At 52.0% G+C, this 20,337-nt stretch overlaps 1 protein-coding gene across 2 annotated transcripts in view; it reads right to left on the bottom strand.

The window, feature by feature from the left end:
• The window catches only part of sipa1l3 (signal-induced proliferation-associated 1 like 3), a 78,527-nt gene that overhangs the window by 8,813 nt on the left and 49,377 nt on the right, over positions 1-20,337 (bottom strand). For both annotated transcript variants that reach the window (XM_064302226.1, XM_064302227.1), the window contains exons 8-15: positions 19,751-19,908; positions 19,004-19,586; positions 18,367-18,641; positions 10,751-10,990; positions 9,029-9,190; positions 2,131-2,255; positions 887-1,005; positions 122-546 (exon numbers count right to left, since the gene is read on the bottom strand). In XM_064302226.1, coding sequence (XP_064158296.1) covers positions 122-546; positions 887-1,005; positions 2,131-2,255; positions 9,029-9,190; positions 10,751-10,990; positions 18,367-18,641; positions 19,004-19,586; positions 19,751-19,908 — 2,087 coding nt within the window. The remainder of the gene's footprint in view (positions 1-121; positions 547-886; positions 1,006-2,130; positions 2,256-9,028; positions 9,191-10,750; positions 10,991-18,366; positions 18,642-19,003; positions 19,587-19,750; positions 19,909-20,337) is intronic.

The raw sequence follows: 20,337 nt of genomic DNA, 5'->3' as shown, positions 1-20,337 counted from the left end.
AGTTCAGTCTGTTGCACACACACACACACACACACGCACGCACATGCACACACACACACATACGCACACACACACACACGTGCGCACACACACACATGCACGCATGCACGCACTTCCTCACCTGGGTTTGTAGGAGTCGGTATGGGCGCTGGGTGGGGGGAAGGTGCGGGTGCGGTATCCTTTGCTCTGATTGGCCGGCATGGGGACGGCTGGAGAGGACTCCCTCCGGCGGGCCTCAGCGGAGTGGGAGTGGCCAGCGAGCTCCTGCAGGCCGCTATAGGTGGCTGAGCCGTGCAGGGCTTTGGGAGGCGTGGCCTTGCCTGCCTTGGGGTTGGGGCTGGGGGTGTACAGAGGGGCGGCGTCGATGCCGCTGTCGTTGGAGCCCCCCTTGCCCAGCGGGTCAGGGTCCAGTTCGGCCGGGTCGACCAGCCCCCCCGGCCCGACGCCCCCCACGCTGCCGTCGAACCAGCGCTCGTCACTGTGGCTGCTGGACGCGTTGCTGGAGAGCGTGTTACTGCTGGAGTGACTGGAGTACTGAGCCTCGCCCTAACAGAGACAGAGAGAGAGAGATACACACACGCATGCACGCACACACACACAGCCGTGTTATATTTGTGTTGTTGATCTTTAATATTAATCACGTTTATCACCCCAAGTTAAAAACGCCTGGAACAGTATAAACCCTTAAAACAGTGCATATTGACAGTACACAGGCAGGACCCGCTCTCCGATTGCTCTCCACTGCAGCTCCACTCTTGGACCTCTGCAAAGGATCCAGTGGATGTGGGCGTATCTTTGCACAAACTGGGTGTGTCCATGTATTAAGTGGGCGTGGCGTGTCCATGCACCTCTCTGCCCAGTTCCTGGGAGATCACAGTATCCTCACCTTCAGGTGCCTGTTAGGGGAGTCCTTCCCCGGGACGTCCTGCCGGCCGGGCCTCTTCTGCACCCCGGCCCCGCCCGAGGGAGGCCCTCGTGAGGATGCCGGTACGTGCCAGAGGGGTTCTACGGGGCGGAGCAGCACGGACGGACGGACAGACAGACATGACACTCTGAGAATATGTGCATTTATCAACATGTACATACGAGTGTGTGTATATACACCTGCCTACATGTGCTCAAGTGCATGTGTGTGTGGTGTCCACTTCTGCCAGATTCAGAGAGGGTCAATAAACAAAATCAAGCTGTATGTTCAGACTAAACTGAGCCTAGCTGCCACAGTGGTCAAACACTATTGGTTCAGCTTGGTCTCTGACAGAATGCCACACTTGTACTGTAATTCAGAAACAAAGCACATACTTCCCCTCTCCCTTGCAGCCACCAGAGGGCAGTATGCACAATAAATAAACTGTAGGTCTATAGGCTTTAGACAACGTAGAATTTGTAAAATTAAGGATTTCTTATCAATTCACTTGATTGGTGGACAGCATTCAAAATGGCAGCAGTTGGAGTTTATTATTGTGCAATATGACAGACTTTTATTTGAACTTGCCGACACAAGCAACACCATGCCTTTCCCACTTTGACACACAGCACTGAAAACTGTGAAATGTCCATAGAATTACATATGCAGGCTACATAGGCAGTGCCACACAGAGGATGTGTTTTATAGCCTCAGGAGTTAGACTGCTTCTTTGGCAACGTATCATGAAAAATGTTGCAGTAACACTGCTCGATCATCTTGGGTTGCTGGGACATTTTAACTGTGGATACAGAAGCTGTAGGTTCACACAACCACAGATGATGTACATGTGTGATTGCTTGTAAATGAGTGTGTACCTGTGTGTGAGTATATGAGAATGAATGTGAATTTGTGACTGAAGTGTGTAAATTAGCATGTGTTTGAGAATTTCTGTGTATGTATTTGTGTGTGTGTATGAGTGTGTGTATGTGTGTGTGTGTGCGCGCGTCTGAGTGTGTATGAGCGTGTGTGTGTGTGTGTGTGTGTGTGTGTGCGTCTGAGTGTGTATGAGCGCGTGTGTGTGTGTGTGTGTGCGTGCGTCTGAGTGTGTATGAGCGTGTGCGTGTGTGTGTGTGTGTGTGTGTGTATGTGTACGTGCGTGCGCGCGTCTGAGTGTGTATGAGCGTGTGTGTGTGTGTGTGTGTGCGCATGCGCGTGCTTTCTCGTACCCGTCTTGCCTCTCTCCATAGTGCTTTCCTGGCTGGTGAAGCCAGAGGAGGACTCCCCACTCGACGTCATGTCCAGGCTGAGGTGCGGCTCGTAGGCCATCAGGGGGCGCTGTGGGGTGCCGTACCTGCAGGCGCAAACAGAAGCGCCGTGTCAGGTGAGGTGCAAACAGGCGGGAACAGGCTGGGGAGGACACGCCTCGATCAATCCGTCATCACGACCAGCTACCTCTCTCTCCCTCTCGGATTGGCTGAGGTGGCCCACGCCAGGGGAGACAGCCAGTCGCTTCTGCACAGAGTTCAATAACAACCCCACTCCGGCTCCTCCGGTTCAGCCGGCCGGGCGCCACGCCCATATCAACACACTGGCCACAGTGTGCAGGCTGTGGTGGAGCGCTGCACAGCAAACACGAGGCCGGCAGAAATAACTCCGACATGCCTTTCCACACCAGCAGCCATTTTCACAGGGTTTTAACACACAGCCTAGTTCACACTGCCCCCGCTGTGAACGAGACCACTCCCCTTCTGTGTGACTGACATGCCTGACATTCCCCAGTGACTTACACTGGAGCCAGGTGCAGTGGTTCCCCAACTGTGGGTCTGGACATCCTGACTGAGATGGACATATAAGCAAAGGGAAATTACCATTTTCTCTCCACTGACAATCGCACCAGTCAAATTACACACTACTTAACACAGCATGCGGTGTTGTTTTGAGAGTGTTAAGCCAGTCTCCTTTAGTCTCATTTCCAGTCAGATTTTAATAAGAGGCAGGGGCTTGGCACCGGAAGTGCCTGAGGCGCGTGAGCTCCGGTCTCGGCACCGGTGAACAGAGAGCCGCCGGTGAGCGTCAGGGCTGAGAGGCGCTCGTGAGGCGCGCTCGTGAGGCGGGCCGACTGTCTGTGCGCTGGAGGAAACCCTACACCACCGCCACGGAGGAGTGACTCAAGAGCGCTGTTCTAATTATATCAGATAATTACTCAGCTCGTTAAGAGCGGGGTGGCGGGGGTGGGCGTGGCCGGGGACACAGAACCGCAGATGCACAGAAATCCATATTAATCCTCTAATCAAAGCCCACAGCTGTGGCGCCAGACCTGACCCTAAAGAGCCAACACAGCCACAGAGCTTATAGAGCCTAGAGCCACAGGGCCACAGGGCCTACAGAGCCATAGAGCTTACAGAGACTATAGAGCCTAGAGCCACAGGGCCTACAGAGCCGCAGAGCTTACAGAGACTATAGAGCCTAGAGCAACATGGCCTACAGAGCCACAGAGCCACAGAGCCACAGAGCTTACAGAGACTATACAGCCTAGAGCCACAGGGCCTACAGAGCCACAGAGCTTACAGAGACTATACAGCCTAGAGCCACAGAGCCACAGGGCCTACAGAGCCACAGAGCTTACAGAGACTATACAGCCTAGAGCCACATGGCCTACAGAGCCACAGAGCTTACAGAGACTATACAGCCTAGAGCCACAGAGCCACAGGGCCTACAGAGCCACAGAGCTTACAGAGACTATACAGCCTAGAGCCACATGGCCTACAGAGCCACAGAGCCACAGAGCTTACAGAGCCACAGAGCCACAGAGCCACAGAGACTATAGAGCCTAGAGCCACAGAGCCACAGAGCTTACAGAGACTATAGAGCCTAGAGCAACAGGGCCTACAGAGCCACAGAGCTTACAGAGACTATAGAGCCACAGAGCCACAGAGCCACAGGGCCTACAGAGCCACAGAGCTTACAGAGACTATACAGCCTAGAGCCACATGGCCTACAGAGCCACAGAGCTTACAGAGACTATACAGCCTAGAGCCACAGAGCCACAGAGCCACAGAGACTATAGAGCCTAGAGCCACAGAGCCACAGAGCTTACAGAGACTATAGAGCCTAGAGCAACAGGGCCTACAGAGCCACAGAGCTTACAGAGACTATAGAGCCTAGAGCCACAGGGCCTACAGAGCCACAGAGCCACAGAGCTTACAGAGACTATAGAGCCTAGAGCAACAGGGCCTACAGAGCCACAGAGCTTACAGAGACTATAGAGCCACAGAGCCACAGAGCCACAGGGCCTACAGAGCCACAGAGCTTACAGAGACTATAGAGCCTAGAGCCACAGAGCCACAGAGCCACAGAGCTTACAGAGACTATACAGCCTAGAGCCACAGAGCCACAGAGCCACAGAGCCACAGAGCTTACAGAGACTATAGAGCCTAGAGCCACAGAGCCACAGAGCCACAGAGACTATAGAGCCTAGAGCCACAGAGCCACAGAGCCACAGGGCCTACAGGCTTTTGTTGTCATTCAGCAGTTAAAGGAAAAAAATCAGCCCATTTAATTAAATGCACCGTTACTCAGGTTAGCTGTGGTAGTAATATATACCAAAATAAATTTTTAATTCTCATAGGCTTTGAATCAATTTTTTTATAATCATTCTGTCATGCTTAGCAAATCAGGTCTTCTGGTTTGGCATCTACTACATTTCCCATCAGCCACTTCACCAAAACCTCACCGATAACAGACAAAGGCTCTGCACTATGGGAGTTTGAGGCACAGGGAACATGGTAATGGCTGGGAACATGGTCTTTTAGAAGATGGAAAAATCACACTGACACGCCAACTTCGCTCAACTGACGAGGACAAGTACCTGCATATGTACATGTGACTGATTTTGAAAGTGCAAATGCAGATGCACTTATACCCTTCGAATAGAACTACAGTTTCTGCCAACTACATCAACAGGAGTCATTTCAGTAACTTTTTACGAGCTGTCTCATGAAACAGGGAATTTGGACGGCCTAGGTGTTTTGATATCATCTACGGATTGTAAACACAATATTCATTTTTTCATTTTTGGGGGAATTTCATTTTACATTTAGGAATTATAGCAGGTGATAACAGTGCTTAGCCACCTCATCAGTTTTATGAGGCGGAACTGGCTGCAGATTTTAAGGCTCAATGCAACAGCCAAGAGAAAGCGTGTGGCACGCCAGGACGATGGTTGGACAGGACGGTTCTGTGTTCCCGGTCACGGTCATGCAGAAGGGACAGCGCGTGTGAAAGCAGAGGGCTCTGGTCCTGGTTACGGTCACGGTCACGCAGAAGGGACCGTGCATGTGAAAGCAGAGGGCTCTGGTCCTGGTTACGGTCACGGTCATGCAGAAGGGACAGCGCGTGTGAAAGCAGAGGGCTCTGGTCCTGGTCACGGTCATGCAGAAGGGACCGCGCGTGTGAAAGCAGAGGGCTCTGGTCCTGGTCACGGTCATGCAGAAGGGACCGCGCGTGTGAAAGCAGAGGGCTCTGGTCCTGGTATGGTTACGGTCATGCAGAAGGGACAGCGCGTGTGAAAGCAGAGGGCTCTGGTCCTGGTCACGGTCACGCAGAAGGGACAGCGCGTGTGAAAGCAGAGGGCTCTGCTCATGGTTACGGTCACGGTCACGCAGAAGGGACAGCGCGTGTGAAAGCAGAAGGCTCTGGTCCTGGTTATGGTTACGGTCATGCAGAAGGGACAGCGCGTGTGAAAGCAGAGGGCTCTGCTCATGGTTACGGTCACGGTCACGCAGAAGGGACCGTGCGTGTGAAAGCAGAGGGCTCTGGTCCTGGTTACGGTCATGGTCATGCAGAAGGGACCGCGCGTGTGAAAGCAGAGGGCTCTGGTCCTGGTCACGGTCACGCAGAAGGGACCGCGCGTGTGAAAGCAGAGCGCTCTGCTCATGGTTACGGTCACGGTTACGCAGAAGGGACCGTGCGTGTGAAAGCAGAGGGCTCTGGTCCTGGTTACGGTCATGGTCATGCAGAAGGGACCGCGCGTGTGAAAGCAGAGGGCTCTGGTCCTGGTTACGGTCATGCAGAAGGGACAGCGCGCGTGAAAGCAGAGGGCTCTGCTCATGGTTACGGTCATGCAGAAGGGACAGCGCGTGTGAAAGCAGAGGGTGCTCATTACTGTGCTGTTCCACTCCCCCGTGGCTGTGAGCTGCAATCACACGTCCCAGTCTGCCACTCAAACCCAGCAGTGAGCAGTAAGGCCCTCATTAGAGCCCAGCCTTATCTCTGCTCCACAAGCCCTGCGTCCGGTCTGCAGCTGTCACAGCCTGGGTCTCCAATGCAGCATTCAGAGCGCAACACATAACAGAATCTGTAACAGATTTCAAACTGACATTTGAAATGTGTAATAGATAGTAAATTTGATATTAAAACTACCATAGATTCCTTTCACTTAAGCCCCTTTTTTTTCTTAAGACCAGATCATGCATTTTAACCAATTTTATCTTTTTGTTTGTTTAATTTTATCTGTTACGGTCGACAGTCCCTTTCTGACACTCGTCAAAAGCAATGTACATAAATCATGCAATGTTTCACGCATGCACAATTAGAGACAGTCAGAAACACACACGGTTACACGCACACACATACACGCACGCACACACACACACCTCCATATGTCAGGATAAGTCCATGCCAGCCCTCAGGCAGTCCCATACAGACAGTGTTGGTGCATTACTGTGTTCTTCCACTGCTGTTCCCCTCTAAATGACTCACAGTGCTCCGCCTTGGGCCAAATCACCAACCAACACACCAACCCCCTTATTCTGACACTCCAAGCACAAGCTGGTTCTCCTGATAAAGGAAGTTGGGAAAACTGTTCCAGTCACCTTGAGAAAGTGCCAAACAACTGCCAAGGATTTCCTTTACCAGGCACCAAAGAGCCACTTAATCAAGCAACATCAGAAAGCGCTGGTCAAAAGAAAACAGGCTTCTAGAATTTACTGAGAGGTCTTGGGTTACCTCCATTACTGGCACCACTGGTAGCTCCTGCCAAACTGAAGTTGAAATAAGAGGGAGCTTGTGTAAATGACTGAACCTCCTGTCGCTCAGCATCCCCATCACTGCACTGAGCCATGTTCCAGCAGGCAAATACACACACATACGCGCGCATGCACGCGCACACACACACACACACAGGTACTCACACATGCACGCTGCTCATGTAGCACTGCCTGCACCGGTTCCTGTCAGTACAGCATAAATATTGTTTATTTTTCCTTTTGACTTTGACTTTCTGTAAATCAGGTTGATCCAGTTGGGCGAGACTTCCCTTGTTCAACAAGCCACGCTGACACACAGCGGTGCCTGACTCTGAGACCACAGTGGGGGGAAAAACAGTCTCAACACGCTCCAACACGACCCAACCCGCTTTCCTGCCTGACTACCTGCACAAGCGATTAACACGCAGTAACCTCAGCCGCCGTCTCCTTCACCGAACAGCAGCAGCGGGGAGCGGAGCTCAATCCCGTCACACTGGAAAAACTGGACAGACCTTAACAGCTGCAGTTCACCCACATTTCTTCTCCCTATCAATTTTAACAATACATTACAACTAACTTCAAAAAGTAAAACAAAGCAACATTTGTTGAAACAAGTTAACCGACGCGAAAACACAACGTCGAAAACATGAACAAATCAACATTTCACTAACTGGAAAGGGTAGGTCCTTATTGGAGAGGTCCTTATCTCACCCCTGATTGGACAGAATTGTCTATCTATGTGGTCCCTATCCACTGAACTCTCTGATTGTATGAGAGCATAAATACTTGCTGGTTTGCCTCACAACAGCATTCACAATAGTCCAGCTGTTATTAATTATACTGTGGTTTCCAAGTTGTTAGATTAATCAGTGAAATGTGTTTCTAAGCTGCTGTTGAGTTGTTAATGTGTTTTCTGAATTGTTTTTGCATTGTCCGATATGTTCATTCGTCTTGGCCTTCATGGCCACCGTACAAACGGCTAATGCAGATGCAAGCACGTGACACATGCAGCCATGCACGCATGCGCCATGCAGCTGCTGTATGCACAGCAATATCGGCTGGTGTGGGTGCTTCACAGTACTGACCATCTGAATCAGTGCCAAGGATGGCAATACTGTATGAAAGGACAGACGGCTGGACAGACAGGCAAACAGACAGACAGACGGACAGACGAGCAGAGACAGACCTATCCCCAGCGTACAATACGCTCAGGCCGTGAGTAGTCCTGCCTTCTCACAGGCTGATTTTACTGCCACTGGGTCACAGTGCTCATTCTGTTTCTTTCAGCCCTGGGATATCGTCCAAACAGACACTTTCTCTGGGTTTAACTGGCACAGCCAGGCACCCGTTACACAACGCCTGCCTCCGCTCCAGAGAGCGAGAACAAGGCGGCTTGCTTTTCTATGAAAGCATAACTACAGCAACAGCAGGCTTCACCATCCAGGAAAACAACAATAGACAACAGCGCGATGAATGGCACTTAGTCACTGTGTGAACATCTCATGTTGAATGCTCTCCTATCACACCCATTACTTAAGTAAACCATCATTTTGTGCAGCAGAAAAACTACATCACCATACAGAACATTTTCAGGGAGGAGGATTAAAAGGGGGGGGGGGGGACCACGATGCGACTGCTATGGCCTAGGTCACTACAAGTGGCCCAGCAGGCAGCACTGGGCTTAAAACAAGCAAGTCACTAATGTGATAGGCTAGCTATCAAATGTCAGCGCCTGAGTCGAATACACTAAACTGATTCACACATTCTTTAGGTCTATGCTGTGCTTCTGACCAATACATTTGATGGATGTAGCTGTGTAGCTGTGAATCTTGTCCAATCAAAAGCCAAATTCTCACTTAAGGATAATATGGTATTAAAGATACTCATAAAAGTGTTACGTTGAAAAAATCAAATAAAAAAAATAAATACATTAAAATAATGATAAATACAACAATTGAAAGTTTATTACAGTTCAGCTGTAGACTACTGGACTAAAGATCCGTGAGTGAGCTAGCCCACCCACAGCACGAAATCCATATATAACTACACAGGGATTGAGAGAGAGAGAGAGAGAGAGCTGTCACTCAATGAAGCTGACCTGTCAGACGAGGGCTTGTACCGTACAAAGTGCCCGCCCATTCCAGGAGCCCCAATCCCTGCTCCAGGGCCAGAGAAGCTGGCAGAGGGGTTGCGGTAGGGCAGCACTCTGTCGCTCCCCATAGGAGTTAAGTTGTAGTGGTTCTCAGGGAAACTGACCGGCCTGTGGGGGGAGAGAGGGAGAGAGAGAGAGAGAGAGAGAGAGAGAGACTGGGTGAGAAGGCTGGAAGCTCATGGGCCAAATATGAAACAAGCACTTAAAATCGCAGGCTGCACTCAGTCAGGGAGTACACCACTCTGTGAGGAGGGGCCCAAGAAGCTCATTCAGGCACTTGATGCCATTCATTCTTGTTTCATATGTCTGAGTCTGAATATTTGACAAGCAATAGATATGCACTAGCCTAAAAACAGGAACAAGGGGAGAAGTGCATTAAAACAAGTTTACATGCAGAGCTCAAATTGTTCAGATTGTGTAGCGCTACAGCTAAGCGAGCCACATCCCATTAGCAAAACACCGTATAAATGTGGTCGCGATCCTCAGGCTGGAACTTTCAGTTTGGAACAAATTTATGTATTTTCCTCATAATTTGGATTTCCCTATGAAATCTGTGGGCCGTCACATCGCTGGGACGTCCTCAGTCTTTGTGGGAGAGCCAGAACACACTCTGCTTAGAAGCAGACACAGCCACCCCAGCTATAAAATCCACAAGGCTAATCACTGACTCACTGAGTCCAGAAGAGCCCATCACCCTTCAGGACACCAGACGGAAGAAAGAATTGATTTGCACCATCATTGAATCAGCAATGAGAGCGACCTGTGACCAGCGCTTTACATAACATTACCTAAACCCATAAAAATACCACCAGCACAATTAGAACAAAAGGTAGGAGTGCTCGTAGGTGGGGATGGAAGAAGAGATTTAGTTCGGAACAAGTGGGTGTGCATTGGAGGACAGCCAATGACTCTGCTGTCCTGACCACTGTGGGAAGTGTGTTCCACCACTGGGGGGCAGTACAGACAGGTTTCGCCACTGGGATAGTCAGAGTTTGTGTCATAAATTATAAGTCTGTGTCCTTTACCTTAACAACAGCTACACTGTTAGGAAATGCAGTTAAGCTCTATTTTAAGCACCCGTTTCCACTGTTATAAAGCAGCTAACAAATAGAATAATTGCAACCAAGAACGGCTTCTTAATAACACTGAGAAGTTTATGAACAGAGAAAGTGGTAAATGGCCAATAAACAGAGTAAATGAACAGCGAGTTCATTGGCTTTTGTCCAGAGCGACTTACAAGGACATCATGCCAAACCACAAGCGCAAAGGACAACTACAGGCCCCGAAACAGGAACACTGCAGATGTTCAGTGCAAAGCTCATCACACTCAGTCACTAATGACCACCAAACTGCACGTTTGTACATCATAGCATGCAATGCATTACGGTCTTGTGCATTTCCACCATTTTTGTCTGCAGAACCAGACTTGTTATCCTTGATAAGCAGAATCATACTGTGTGTCTGGTACAATATGGAGATGTGTGTGATTTGTTGCATTTTAATGAAATGTAAAGCGCGCCACGGTTGACTTGGTACAGAGCTGTCGTGATTGGCTGCTCGCTGTTATTGACTGCTCATCGTGATTGGATGCTTGTGGTGAGTGAGTGCACGCTGTCATTGGATGTGTGCTGTACTCGGGTACTGGCTGTGACTGGTCCCATCTCTCACCTCTTGGACAGGTGTTGAGATTCTCTGTACGGGATGGGCACCAGGCCCTTGTGGGTGCGGCTGGAGGGCTGGGGGGGCCCCACGGGGGCCCAGCGCTGGGCTGGGGGGGCGTTGTGTGTTACCGGGGGGCTGTCCCAGCGCCAAGCAGGGGGGCGGAGTGGGGGGCGGTACCCTGCAGCCAAAGGCTCCGCCTCTGATTTCTGGTCCACTGTCTTCATTTCGTATTCCTCTGTGCAGCCCCTGTGAAACACACACACAGGGTTACAAACATATACACACACACACACACACACACACACACACAGCAAACACACACACAGGGTTACAAACATAAACACACACACACAAGCAAACACACACACACACAGGGTTACAAACATACAACACACACACAACAAACAAGTGACACACACACACACAAGCAAACACACACACAGGGTTACAAACATATACACACACACACAAGCAAACACACACACAGGGTTACAAACATATACACACACACACACAAGCAAACACACACACAGGGTTACAAACATATACACACACACACACAAGCAAACACACGTTACACACACACACAAGTAAACACACACACAGGGTTACAAACATATAAACACACACACACACACAGACACACAAGCAAACACACGTCGTTACACACACACACAAGCAAACACACACACACACAGGGTTACAAACATATACACACACACAAGCAAACACACACACAGAGTTACAAACATACACACACACACAGAGTTACAAACATATACACACACACACAAGCAAACACACACACAGAGTTACAAACATATACACACACACACAAGCAAACACACGTGACACACACACACACAAGCAAACACACACACGGGGTTACAGACATATACACACACACACACACAAGCAAACACACACACACAGGGTTACAAACATATACACACACACACAAGCAAACACACGTGACACACACACACACACAAGCAAACACACACACACGGTACAGACGTTACACACACACACATACACACACAAGCAAACACACACACACAGGGTTACAAACATATACACACACACACAAGCAAACACCGTGACACACACACACAAGCAAACACACACACGGGTTACAGACATATACACACACACACACACCACACAAGCAAACACACACACAGGGTTACAAACATACACACACACACACAAGCAAACACACGTGACACACACACACACAAGCAAACACACACACAGGGTTACAAACATATACACACACACACACACACAAGCAAACACACGTTACACACACACACACACACACACAAGCAAACACACACACAGGGTTACAAACATACACACACACCCAAGCAAACACACACACAGGGTTACACACACACACGCAAGTTACAGACACAGGGTTACATACAAACACACACGTTACACACACACAGTGCACGGATGAATAACCCAAGCATCTTCCTCACACTAAGGCTTAGCATGAGAACAGACCCTGCTGTTTCCATGGCAACGGCGGAAAATAACACCACTGCGCACTGCTCAACAGCCTTCCGCTTCCTGTCTTTTTTACATCTCAAAGAGAACCCTTGAAAGGAAGCAGAGGGAGGAGTGGCAGATGTACAGAGAGCAGGGCACACATCCCCCCGCAGTGACTCTCGCTCCCCAAAACCAGAAATGAGCACAGAGGGCGAGAAAAACGCCAAATTCGTGCACGCGGCCCGCTCGCTCGCCAGCGCTAATAACCTCAGCACCGCCCCAGAGCCCCAGGCTAAGCGCTCCCCGAGGGGGAGCCCTACCCCAGCGGGGTCACTGAGAGGTCAGCTGTGCCGCTGAGCGTCCTGCCATGGCCTGGCCTCAGGGAGCAAAGCACACACACAAGAACACGCATGCCCCCCGCAGACTCTCTCCTCACTGAGTCAGTGCTGTGAGGTGCATCTCTCTCTCCTCACTGAGTCAGTGCTGTGAGGAGCATCTCTCTCTCCTCACTGAGTCAGTGCTATGAGGAGAATCTCTCTCTCCTCACTGAGTCAGTGCTGTGAGGTGCATCTCTCTCCTCACTGAGTCAGTGCTGTGAGGTGCATCTCTCTCTCCTCACTGAGTCAGTGCTGTGAGGTGCATCTCTCTCCTCACTGAGTCAGTGCTGTGAGGTGCATCTCTCTCTCCTCACTGAGTCAGTGCTGTGAGGTGCATCTCTCTCTCCTCACTGAGTCAGTGCTGTGAGGTGCATCTCTCTCTCCTCACTGAGTCAGTGCTGTGAGGTGCATCTCTCTCTCCTCACTGAGTCAGTGCTGTGAGGTGCATCTCTCTCTCCTCACTGAGTCAGTGCTGTGAGGTGCATCTCTCTCTCCTCACTGAGTCAGTGCTGAACGAGAGGGTCAGGTGATGAGTGAGAGCCAAATTAGGAGAACAAGGACAAGTGGAACAATGCAGCTGATGATGCAGCACACAAACACACACACACACACACACAAACACTGCATAAATACACACACGCACACAAACTGCACAAATACACACACACAGACTGCTGTACAGCACTGTACTGAATTACACTACAAACTGGCTGCAGTGCATCATGGGACTGCGCTTTATTGCACTGCACACAGTGGTGTTTTCGTTTTATTTGTGCGGCAGCAGTACTGAGAGCGAGTGCTGGCTGTTACTGGCGGCCTGGTGTGGGGCAGGTTCTGTCTGTTTATTACTGCTGTTTCTTCCTCTGAGAGTACACAACTCATCCCTTATTCATAGCAGAACAAAGTATTCCATCAGCCCATCGATATGCATACAATACCCACAATCCCCTTAGGCTTTGCAAAAAAGCATTCTTGGCTCCATCAAGCATATTTTAAATGGGCTGGTGCAGTCAAGGCTAGCCCTGTCAGACGGCGGGTATCTCAGAGCACAGTCAGACTCAGAGCAATGATATCCCCTTTCATTATATGAACGTGTTTTTATCTACTGATTTATCTAACTATTTATCCCAGTTTGAAGGCAAAATTCAGCAGAAGCAAACTAGCACGCGTCTTCCACCAACTGCCAATTCCTCTTGCCTTCCACCCCATAAGCTGAGCAGTACAGCTATTGGTCCAGAGGAGCAGCTGGGCTCCGCCCATACAAGGTAACTTGGAGTCAGATGCACGTTGAACAAAACACACACACAATCATAAAAACACACAGAGAGTCATAAACACACACTGTCATAAACGCACGCATGTGGCTGAGCTGTACTGGTCCTGTCCTGGTGTGAGTGGGGTGCAGATATGCGCCCCTGCGCTGGTCCTGAGTGGGGCGGCTGCACCCCCCATACAGCCCCCACCTCCTCCTCCCCCCCAGCACAGCACTGTCCCCCCAGGCTACTGCTAATGAGCTCTCCTGGGACAAGCCTTCAGAGAGGGAGAGCTACTGCACCCAGCACCAGGACTTCACTTCAGCATCGGGAATGAGTAGCATATTTCCACAATGGAAGCAACCAACAACATCATCTAGAAAGAGTACCTCACAGCAGCACCACACAGTGTAGGAACAGGGTCACCAGGAGCAGCCACAGACACAGTGTAGGAACAGGGTCACCAGGAGCAGCCACAGACGTAGACCCTGTTGGTGAGTGTGGCTGTGCAGTGGGGCTACCCCAAATCCAGCCTTCAGTCTCTGCTCATTCCCCTGGAGTCTCCCCCCTCCACTCTGCCCTGATGAAGCTCGTCTTACAGATGCGTTTAATCTCATTATGGGACAGTCCCACCACACACACGTTCACCCGCACCCGCCACATACACGTTCACCCGCACCCGCCGCACGCATGTTCACCCTAACCCGCCACACGCATGTTCACCCACACCCACCACACGCATGTTCACCCACCACACACGCTGTCACCGCCCGCGCACTGTTCACCGCACCCGCCACACGCATGTTCACCCGCACCCGCCACACGCATGTTCACCCGCACCCACCACACGCATGTTCACCCTAACCCGCCACACACACATTCACCCGCACCCGCCACACGCATGTTCACCCGCACCCGCCACACGCATGTTCACCCGCACCCGCCACACGCATGTCACCGCCCCACACACCTGTTCACCTAACCGCACACATTCACCGCCCCCACACGCACATTCACCATAACTCCAAACATAACATGTTTTAAACATAAAATACACAAAAACACACAAAGCATAAGTTCATTAGCCTACACCTACAAAACACAATTCCTAGAAATCTGACTGTGTACCAAATTACTGACACCGAAATGACGCTAAACGAAACTTCCCCCAATACGAGTGACAGAGACTAACTGACCCAGCGACATTACCCGTGTGTTCCTACACTCACCCGCCCGCTCCCCTCCTCATCCTCACAGCCCCCCGCGCGGGGAGCGCAGCGCTCCTCCTTTGTGCTCGGAGCCGCAGCCGAGCGCTCGCGCCCCGCGGCCATCTTAACCCGGCGCCCGGGCTCGGGACCAGGGCCAAACCCGCTCAGCGGAAACCCGCCGGCTCCGGGAGTGGGCCGCTGGGCGCAGGAAGGCCAGACGGGCGCTCTTTGTGTCCAGCCGGCCGTGGCGGCGAGCGGGATCGCGCACGCGCCCCTTTAAGACCCCCCTCGCACCCGGGACCCGGAAGAGACCGCGCCGCGGGGTCCAGATCACCGCCCGTCCCACCCCGCCCCCCGACCCGCTTGGTGACCGAGGCGCTCACGGGTCCCGCGCTGAGGAGGCGCAGGCGCTGGGGGGCGCACGTGAGGCAGGCGCTGGGCGCGCGCTAGGGCGGCTGGACTTCTGCGGGTCCCTCTCTAAAGCCTGCTCTGCACGAGGCTGGGCACAGACACCACAAGCTCGGTAACACGGCTCACAACCCACAATGCAAGCATGCCACACACACACACACACACACACACACACACTATTTGTAGGCAAGCATCTACAATGGTCATTTACACACTGTAAACATGACAGCATCACACACTCCATCCACAGCTTAGAACAATAACAGATCAACAATTGCACAAAAATGGAAGTCACTCACACACTCTGAGGACCACAGGAGAGAGCAGGTCTGATATAATCATTTGTAATGATGCCGAAGTAAACAAGCACTGATTCAGAAAAAGGCTTCCAAGCGGAGTACTGTGATAACAGCTCTCTTCGTCCGTCTCTCTTTCCCTCCCCCTCTCTTTCCCTCCAGCTCTCTCTCCCTCTCTCTCTCCCTCCCTCCCTCCCTCCCTCGCTCGCTCAGGTCTTTGTGTGCCCGCTCTGTCCCTCTCTACCCACCTCTCAGCCGGGAGACGCAGGCGGCGGCTCTGCTCCTGCCATGGCACAGGCTCTGTCAGCTGGAGCTTTCAGCAGAGCCCCGCTCAGCGCTGTGCCCTGCGCGCGCGCGCACACACACACACACACACGCGCGCGCTGGCGCACGCGCTCTCTGTCTCTCTCCCTCCTGTACGGGGGAGGGAGGGAGCGGCTCTCTCTCCGCTCCTCTCTCTTTTCCCCCGCAAAGCTTCACACCTCAGAGGTGTTCAGACACGTCTCCCCACGTGAGCTCCAGCCTGCCCGTCCAGACGCTCCTGCACTCCAACTCCCTCTCTCTCGCTCTCTCTCGCTCTCTCTCCAGCTATTTCTTTCTCTCACCCTCTTTCTTCTCTCTCCATCCCCCCACCTCACACTAATGCCATATGTATCTTTAATTAATCACTTTTCTCCCGTTAATTTTTTCTTTCCTTTTTTCCCTCCACGTTTCCAGGCATTAGTCTCATGCACACGATTTCTCTGGCACAGTGACAGAGAGAGAGAGAGAGAGAGAGAGAGAGAGAGAGAGAAAGAGAGAGAGCGCAAGATGATGATGGTGAACAGATGAAACTGCTCAAGTGCCTAATTACCAAGTGCTCCAGATCCACAGCAGAGAGTGAGAGGGTATGTGTGTGTGTGTGTGCGTGTGTGTGAGTGCCTGTGCAGTTCATGGAATGCTGCCCACACTTCCTCGAGTGACACACAGTCAGTTACCCATGAACCAACCTGCCACAGCCAGACCGCCCATTAAAACAGAAGCAGTTCCGCACTTCCTGCCCTAACCCCTACTCACTCAGACGACATGAAAGGCCTGCAGCCCCCCCCCCACACACACACACACACGCACGCACTCACACGTCATCATCCATCTCTTTGGCTGGGCTCTCCTGCTGCTGAATGTACTGGCCCACCAGCCTCCACCAGCCTCTACCAGCCTCCAGCAGCCTCTACCAGCCTCTACCAGCCCCCACCAGCCTCCACCAGCCTCCACCAGCCTCTCCAGCCCCAGCCCTCACCAGCCCCAGCAGCCTCTATCAGCCCACCAGCCTCCAGCAGCCTCTACCAGCCCCCACCAGCCTCCAGCAGCCTCTACCAGCCTCTATCAGCCTCTACCAGCCCACACCAGCCTCCAGCAGCCTCTACCAGCCTCCAGCAGCCTCTACCAGCCTCTACCAGCCTCTACCAGCCCACACCAGCCTTCCAGAGTAGAGCTCTCAGCTGCCCTGCACCACCACTACAGATTCCACCATTGTCTTTGAATGAACAACAAACTAAACTCAGGGTTTCAGTTCCCATTAGTAACACCATACATGCTTTAAGGTGGCATTATGTACCATTACGTGCTGTATCACTTCAGGCTATGGAGGAGAGTAGCCACGTATTTGCAAATGAATTGGCTTTTGGCTGCATTATTTACACTCGTTTCTTTGTTGTGCGAATTTTACAAGTGGTCTATACTACCTGCGGATCTATGACTGCTAATACGGTAAGCAGTCCTGGATACGGTTAACGCATGAATAAATAATTAGCGCAATATTCGACATCTGTACTGTGCGCGCAAAAATGAGCTTTAACAGCTAAACAAGGCTTTTGGGCTATTAGCCAGGGATCCTCAATTCTTTGGCTCTGGCGAGCAGAATCACGCAGCCGAGCTCTGGCTTACACTGGCCTGGTGGAACCAGCCAGCAGACAGAAGAACACTGCAAACCTTCTCCGGGTACAAAACCTCTACTGCACAATGGGAGCTATTTATAACGCATTAACGTCAACTAAACAAACCAGCGCTCTCTCCTGAAACAGAAAGGAGGACAGGGATGTTTCAAAATGACATTTACTGCAACGTCCATTTAGACAACAGTGGAGGTCTTTTTTTCCTTTTTTTTGTCCAAGCCCAGTTTTTAAATTTTGAAAACTTAAAACAAAAAATAAAAATTAAGTGCGTTTTAAAATGAGTAATATAAGTAGCATAAGTAGCAAACACCGATGGCAGTGTCTGTACAAGCACTATAATCAGGCGTTTGTATTAGTCACAGTTCTATAGCTCAGCTCTAGCAACTGGAAGCAAAACTGTGCAGACTGTAGACAAATATTTAATTCAGCCACAAATGTGTTCTATGTTCCTCAGTGCTACCGCCTCTACCTTCCACTCCGACCCCTGACCCCTGACCCCTGCGCTGCCTCAGAGGACCAACCACAGAGCAAAACTAAAGCAGCGGCCTGTCAAAGATGACTTCTCAGAGTCACGTTATCAATGAAAGCCTTCACATCAGCCGAGCCTCCACGTGACCCCTGACCCCTGACCCCCCCGGGCCCTCACCTGCGCGGGCCGCCCTCGTCGTAGGGCGGGATGATGACCACCTTGACGGTGACGGAGGTGCGCAGCAGGTCGATCATCTGCTCGTGGGACAGCGTGACGGCCGCCACCTTGCAGATCTCCACCAGCCGGCTGCCCTGGCGCAGCCCCGCCTGCCAGGCGAAGCCGTACTCCTCCACCTCGGCCACCGTGCCGTCCAGGCGCACGTGGAAGCCCAGCTGCCCCAGCCCGTTCCGCCGCAGGGTCATATCCACCGTCTCGCAGCCCAGCGTCAGCGCCTGGGGAAGGCACACACACTTTACTCAACCAACGCTCAGCCCCCGAACACAACCAAAGATACTATATTTACTCAACAGATATTCAGCTCCATATGAAAGTCCATCAGCGTGACCAAAGATATTATATTTACTCAACAGATATTCAGCTCAATATGCAAGTCAAGCAGCATGACCAAAGAAATTATATTTACTCGACAGATGTTCAGCTCCACATGCAAGTCCAAAAACATGACCAAAGATATCATATTTACTCAACAGATATTCAACTCCATATGCAAGTCCATCAGCATTACTAAAGATATGACAAACGTCCCATCGCAGTACCCTGCTGTCCCACTAGCGCATTGGCGCATTGCTCTTACCTTCAGCCGGGTCACCACCTCTCGCAGGTCCTGCGCGCAGCCCTCCGGCACCCTGACGGCGATGTGGTCGCCACGCCCGTAGTAGATCTTGAGCGCAAGCCGCTCGGGTGTCCAGCCGATGATGTCGGCGCAGAAGCAGTTGAACACCACCTCCTTGTTGAGGGTGTCCAGCAGCAGCACGTACTCCCCGGACACGGCCAGCACGCAGGCCAGCTCGGCCCCGCCCCCGCTGAAGTCCTGCGCCTGCACGCGCCAGGCCACCGCCCCGGCCGCGCCCAGCTCGGCGCCCTCCCGCGGCCGCGCCCGCTCCCGCTTCTTGGAGGCCAGCAGGATGAAGTTGTTGAGCTTGCCGGCCGAGTCGAGCGGCGTGCCGCTGACGCAGTTCTCCGCCAGGTCGCGCAGGTACTCCTGCCGCGTGCGCGTCGCCATGGTGTGGAACTTCTCCGACTTGTGCGCCGCGTTCTCCGCGTTGATCACCTTGGCCAGCAGGAAGTCCCGAAACACGGCCGGGTCGCGGAAGGTGGCGCCGCTGGGGATGGGCGGGCCGAACGGGGGGACGTCCTTCATGCGGGTCACCGCCACGCTGCAAGGAGCGGGAAAACGGGGAAACGGTTAAACACTCAGACCGCCACCAGCCACCAGCTACACACGACACCACTGCTAGCTTGTCAGCTGACATAAATTCACAGCGTCTGACAGCAGTATCATACCACACCGCGCTGATATTCTATTAGGGGGGGGCCCTACCTGTAGCAGGTGCTGTCGGAGCAGGGGTTGTGCACGCGCACGATGACGAAGACGTGCTGGAAGTGGGAGCGGATGTTCTGCGGGGTGAAGGGCAGCGCCCCCGGCTCCTGGAAGATGATGGTGACGATGTCGTTCCCGATGTGCCTCTTCCTCAGGAGCTGAGAGGAACAGGGAATGAGAGAATGAGAGGGAGCGACGGAGAGGGAGAGAGGGGAGTGAGGAAGATAGAAAGTGTGGTGAGAGAGACAGAGAGGGAGAAGGCAGGCTAGGCACAGATTAACACTCAATGTGACACTTCCCATAATATCCTTCCAACACCGGAGAAAATAGGTGCCAAGTGAGAGAGGGAGGGATAATAATAAGCATCATCATTTATAATATTATAAAGTTACTGTTTTGGCTTTTGTTAGCTACGAATTATCCTCACTGTACCGTCATAAATAAGAGTGTCTGCTAAGTGATTGTAATGTAATGTTATTGATTCTGCACGCCAGGGGTGACACACTCCAGCACAGGCGGGCCGCAGCAGGGCTGTGAGCTGTGAGCTCTGGCCTGTCCGGTGTCCCTTGCTGTGGCTGGACTGATGG

The sequence above is a fragment of the Anguilla rostrata genome, chromosome 12 (assembly GCF_018555375.3).
Source record: "Anguilla rostrata isolate EN2019 chromosome 12, ASM1855537v3, whole genome shotgun sequence".
NCBI lineage: Eukaryota > Metazoa > Chordata > Actinopteri > Anguilliformes > Anguillidae > Anguilla > Anguilla rostrata.
The sequence above is the reverse complement of the archived record's forward strand: the minus strand, read 5'-3'. Positions and strand labels throughout refer to the sequence as shown.